Genomic DNA, 5,342 nt, shown 5'->3' with positions numbered 1-5,342 from the left:
ACAGAGCTAGTTTGGGGGGGAATTATGGGGTCAGGGTGGGAGCAAGATGACCCCCTGACCCCACTGGGGTGGATGTTGACCCCCCAGGGAAACCTGTGCCAGGTTGGGATGCTGCACCAGTATGTCCTGTGGGTACCTGCTCTCTCTCCCAGCAGCTCCACAGCGACCAGACCCCCCACAACCTCCTTATCCCCCTCACTTCACCTCACCCCAGTTGGAAAATCTACCAAACTTTAATGGAATAAGGTTTAAATTTCCATGGAGGAGGCAGGAACAGGGAGAAAAAGGGGAAAAAGCCAAGGGGCATCCTGTGTGCCATGGAGAATGGAAATGGGGGTTGTGTCCCCCCACACTGTGCCCCCCAAAGCTCATTGAAGCATCATTTTCCCTTGGGGAGGGAGGGAGGGGGTTGTTGGGGGGCCCCAGCCTGGGGGGCTTGGGGGGGATCTACCCACGGGCTTTGCTCCGTCCATCCCGCAGCGCCTCGATCCTGGGGGACAGCTCCCCAAAAGTGGGTCTGGCACTGGGGGCAAAGGCCCAGCAGCTCATCATCAGCGTGTAGACCTGTGGAAAAAGGACAGGGAGATCATCAGGGGAGTGGGGTGACCCCCAGGACCCCCCACCAGCCCAGGTAGAGCTCACACCTCTGCGGGACAGCCGGAGGGTGCTGGGAGACGTCGGTTGTCCTTGAGGAGCTCCAGCAAGAGGCAGATGATCTGTGCTGGCTTCCCAGTGCCCATCATCCGCAGGAACTCCTGTGGGAATGGGGACATGGAATCATCCAGGTTGAAGGAATCAAATCCAACCATTGACATCCATCAGCACAGGATGGTTAAGGGGAGCTCATACCATTCATACCACAGGTAATGGGTCTGAGGTGGGGACAGCAGAACCCCAACCCAGGGGGTCTCACCTCTGAGGGGCTCTTGCTCTTGTTGCTGTAGGTGAAGAGCTCATAGAGGAGGACCCCAAAGCTCCAGACATCAGATGCACAGGAGAAGACGTTGTCTGCCAGGGATTCAGGTGCATACCTGCCCATGGGGGATGCTGAGCACCAGATCCAGCTGGAATTAAAGCCCCCCCATGTCCCCCTCTCACCAGAAGACAGGACTCTGGCCAGGCTCCCGCACAACATAGTAGTCCTTGTCCTGTGGAAGCAGCTTGGCCAGCCCAAAATCCCCAATCTTCACGTGGGTCTCACTCTCCACCAGGATGTTCCTGCTGGCCAAGTCCCGGTGAACGCAGCGCTGTGCTCCCAGGTATTCCATGCCCTGCCAGGATGAAGCTGCTTATGGGGACCAGGACCCAGGAATGGCCCTGGGAACTCCTCCTTGGTGGACCAGGACCTGCTGGCTCATCCCAGCTGGACCACAACTTCCCAGGTAAGACACAGCGTTGCCCAGCTGGGATGTAAGTGGTCATGGGGACTGGGATCCAACATCTGGATTACATCCCAACTGGATCTTGAGCCCTTGGGTGAGCCTTGGCATTTCTCCAGCTGGGATGTAAGTGGTCATGGGGACTGGGACCCAACATCTGGATTACATCTCAGCTGGATCTTGACCCCTTGGGTGAGCCTTGGCATTGCTCCACCTGGGATGCAGCTGCTCCTAGGGACTGGAACCCAGCAGCATCCCTGCAGTCTGGCCCATAACCCCCTAGGTGATCCATGGCATTGCTCCATCCCCACCCTGGGAGATCAGGACCCCTATTTGCCACCTCCCCTGCCCTGATCCCACCTTGCAGATCTGCCAGGCATAGAGAAGCAGTGTCCTGTGGTCCAGGCGGGGCTGGTTCTTCTGCAGGTAATCCCTCAGGCAGCCGTTGGGCAGGAATTCCATCACCAGCCGCAGCCCACGCCACCCTGGGACCACATCCATCAGCCTCTGGGCAGGATGTGGGCAGAGCTGGGATGTGAGATCCCTCCCTGCTCTCTCCTGTGCCCTGCTCACCCCTGCTGTAGCACACCCCCCGGTACTGGACGATGAAGTCGTGCTGCAGCGAGTGCAGGATCTGGATCTCCCTCTCAAAATCCCTCAGCTCCTTGGCTGAATTCTGCTGCAGCTTCTTCACTGCCACCAGTTCACCTGTGCTGTCACCCACGGGGTCATAGCGACACAGCTCCACACTCCCAAAATTACCCTGGGGGGGAGAGCCAAGGTGTGGCATGTTGGGATATTATTCCCTCCCCAACTCCCCCCCACAGGGCACAAACCAAGTGTTCCTCAGCAAACAGGGATGCTCCATGCCCCAAATGCAGGGAAAGGAAGAGGAGGTGCATTGAATCTTGGGGTTCATGACTCCTTTTTACCTTTCCCAGCAGTGAGATGTACTTGAGATGCCTCTCCTGGAAATATGCAGGGTCCTGACTCCCAGCCAGGAGCTCATTTCCCCAGAAGTTGTTCCGGAGTGTCACATCCGTAGGTGACAGATCCGAGAGCAGCTCATAGTCTGGGGGGAGAGGGTGGTGAGGGCACCGTGGGGGTCCCCTGTGTCCCCCCCACCCTGTCCCAGTGCCCACCAGAGGTGATGAGGCTGTTGAGGTCTCGGATCAGGGCACGGAAGCAGGGACGGCGCTGGGGCTCGTAGTCCATGCACTGGGCCATGAGCGTGGCCAGCTCTGGCCACTGTGGAGCTGGGAGCTGCAGCCTGCTCTGGTAGAATTCCAGCTTCTGTGGGAGTGGGAGAGGGGTGAGGAATGTTTGGAGAGTGCCTGAAGGCCCTCCAGTCAGTCCCCAGCTAGGGGAGTGAGCAGAGACTGAGTGCAACAGGATGGGATGGGAGGGTTGGGATGCAATGAGACAGGGCAGGAAGGATGGAATGCAGTGGGATGGGGCAGGAACTTCAGAATGTAGCAGAATGTGGCAGCAGAGTTGGGATGTGGTAGGATATAGGGCAGGAGGGTTGGGGAAAGAGGGTCAGGATGCAGTGGGATGGGGCAGGAGGGTTGGGATGCAGTTGGATGGGGCAGAAGAGTTGGGATGCAGCAGGACAGGGCAGGAGGGTTGAGGAAAGAGGGTCAGGATGCAGTGGGATGGGGCAGGAGGATTGGGATGCAGCAGGACAGGGCAGGAGGATTGAGATGCAGTTGGGTGGAGCAGGAGGGTCAGAAGAGTTGGGATGCAGCGGGACAGGGCAGGAGGGTTGAGGAAAGAGGGTCAGGATGCAGTGGGATGGGGCAGGAGGATTGGGATGCAGCAGGACAGGGCAGGAGGATTGAGATGCAGTTGGGTGGAGCAGGAGGGTCAGAATGCAGTGGGATGGGGCAGGATACAGTGGATTGGGGCAGCCTGACCTTCTGGGGCTCCAGCAGGCTCAGGGGCATGTTCCCTCCACTGAAGATCTCCCAGAGGGTTGCTCCAAAGCTCCACTTGTCCGCGGGCAGTGCCAGGCTCTTGGGATCACTGACACACTCCGGGGCCACCCAGGGGATTCTCTCCACCAGCACTGGGGGGGACAGCCCTGCTCAGCACCCCTGGGGGATCCTGCACCCCCAAACTCCCCCAGAACCCCCAAACCCTCCCCCAGCACTCCAGGCACTCACTCTCCTTGGCCAGGACGGTGACGCTGACCCCAGGGTCGTTGAGCTTGATGAAGGGAGGAGTCCCACTGGCTGCATCCCCTTCCCGTGCCAGCAGCACCTTCTTGGCAGAGACATTCCCGTGGGTGATCTTCTTGTCCTCCTGGATGGGGAGAGAGGGATCAGGACCCTCAGTATGAGTCCATGCACTGGGCTGAGCTGGGAGCAAAGGGGGAAGCCAACAGGGATGTGTGGGAGCTGTGGGACATGGATGTGTGGGAGCTGTGGGATATAGGTGCATGGAGACATGGATATATGGGAGTTATGGGCCATGGATGTGGGAGAGTCATGGCATATGGATATGTGGAGTTGTGGGATATGGGTGTGTGGGAGTCATGGGACAAGGATATGTGGGAATCATGGGACAAGGATATGTGGACATGGGACACAGGAGCATGGGAGTTGTGGGATATGGATGCTTGGGAGCTGTGGGCCATGGATGCACAGTTGCTGCAGGATGCAGATGCACAGGACTCAGAGGACATGGATCCATGGGAGCTGCAGGACACAGATGCCTGGGAGCCATGGCATGAGGACACTGGGATGAGGACACTGGCATGAGGACACAGGAGAGCTGCAGCCACACAGATCACAGGACACTGGCACCCAGAGCCATGCCAGCCACCAGCTCACCAGGTAATTGAGGGCATATGCCAACTGCTTGGCCACTGTCAACTTCCAGCTGGTGGTCACTGTGCCCTTGGCATGGTTCTTCCTCAGGTAGAGGTCCAGGGGCCCATGCTTGATGTACTCCTGCACCATGATACCTGTGTGGAGGCAGAGGGGGGGTCAGGAGGGGGCTCAGCGTGGCCTTGGCACCGCAGGTTGGGCACTCACTGTCCTTCCCCAGGCTGACGCCGTGCAGCAGGACCAGGTGCTTGTGGGAGAGCTGGCTCATGGTGCTGGCTGCCTCCAGGAAAGACTGGGAGGGGACATGAGGCTCAGGGAGGATCCTGGGGACCCCCCAGTGCTGGGTCAGGGGGGGCTGTGCCCACCTCTCACCTCGGAGCAGTTGCGGTGGCTGCTGTCCATGACCTTGAGCACCACTGTGGTCTGGTGGGTTCCTTCCTCCTCCTCCTCCTCGTCCTGGTCACGCTTGATGCCCTTGTAGATCTGGGTGAAGGAGCCTTGGCCCAGGCTTTCCCCCTGATATGAAAGGGAGACACTGTTGGGGGGGTCCTTGTGCCATCTGGAGGGTCTCTACCCCTTGTGCCCTGTGCCTTGCTGGGGGTTCTCTAGCCCCGTACCCTCGTGCCCTGTCCCCCTGTGATTTCATGCCCTGTCCCCCTGTGCCCTCGTGCCCCCCATACCCGTGTCAGGCTCTGGGGGTTGATTTTGTGGAACATCATCTGGTCGAGGCTGCGGCAAGGGGCGAGGGGCGAGCCAGGGGGGCGTGGGACGCCGCTCCGCACGATCAGCAGGTTGGACTTCTCTGGGGGGACAGGGGAGGGTGTGAGGGGGGCACAGGGCAAGGGGCACCTACCTGTTGCTCTGTGATGTCACAGCAGCTCTGATGTCATGTCCTGTGATGTCACATTACCTCCCTTGTGCCATGGTCTGCTCTGTGGTGTCACACATCTATGCCCTCACAGAACCCACTGTGATGTCACAGCCTGCTCTGTGATGTCACAGCAGCTCTGATGTCACGTCCTGTGATGTCACACTACCTCCCCCGTGCCATAGTCTGCTCTGTGGTGTCACACAGCCTCTATGATATCATACCCTGCTCTGTGAGCTCACAGAACCCACTGTGATGTCACAG

The 5,342-nt window shown here is 59.1% G+C and overlaps 1 protein-coding gene across 1 annotated transcript; it reads right to left on the bottom strand.

Moving 5' to 3' along the window:
- Nucleotides 1–447: 447 nt before the first annotated feature.
- On the bottom strand, nucleotides 448–5,071 carry JAK3 (Janus kinase 3; the record flags this gene model as incomplete). The annotated part of the gene is made up of 14 exons (XM_009083625.1): nucleotides 448–564; nucleotides 645–755; nucleotides 914–1,031; nucleotides 1,099–1,271; nucleotides 1,740–1,864; nucleotides 1,953–2,142; nucleotides 2,312–2,451; nucleotides 2,522–2,672; nucleotides 3,296–3,447; nucleotides 3,545–3,683; nucleotides 4,214–4,347; nucleotides 4,418–4,502; nucleotides 4,583–4,726; nucleotides 4,891–5,071. Coding segments are annotated over 14 exons (1,960 nt in total), but the record flags the coding sequence as incomplete, so codon positions are not given.
- Between the last annotated feature and the right edge of the window lie 271 nt (nucleotides 5,072–5,342).

This window comes from Acanthisitta chloris, unplaced genomic scaffold (assembly GCF_000695815.1).
Source record: "Acanthisitta chloris isolate BGI_N310 unplaced genomic scaffold, ASM69581v1 scaffold23661, whole genome shotgun sequence".
NCBI classification, from domain to species: Eukaryota; Metazoa; Chordata; class Aves; order Passeriformes; family Acanthisittidae; genus Acanthisitta; species Acanthisitta chloris.
The sequence above is the reverse complement of the archived record's forward strand: the minus strand, read 5'-3'. Positions and strand labels throughout refer to the sequence as shown.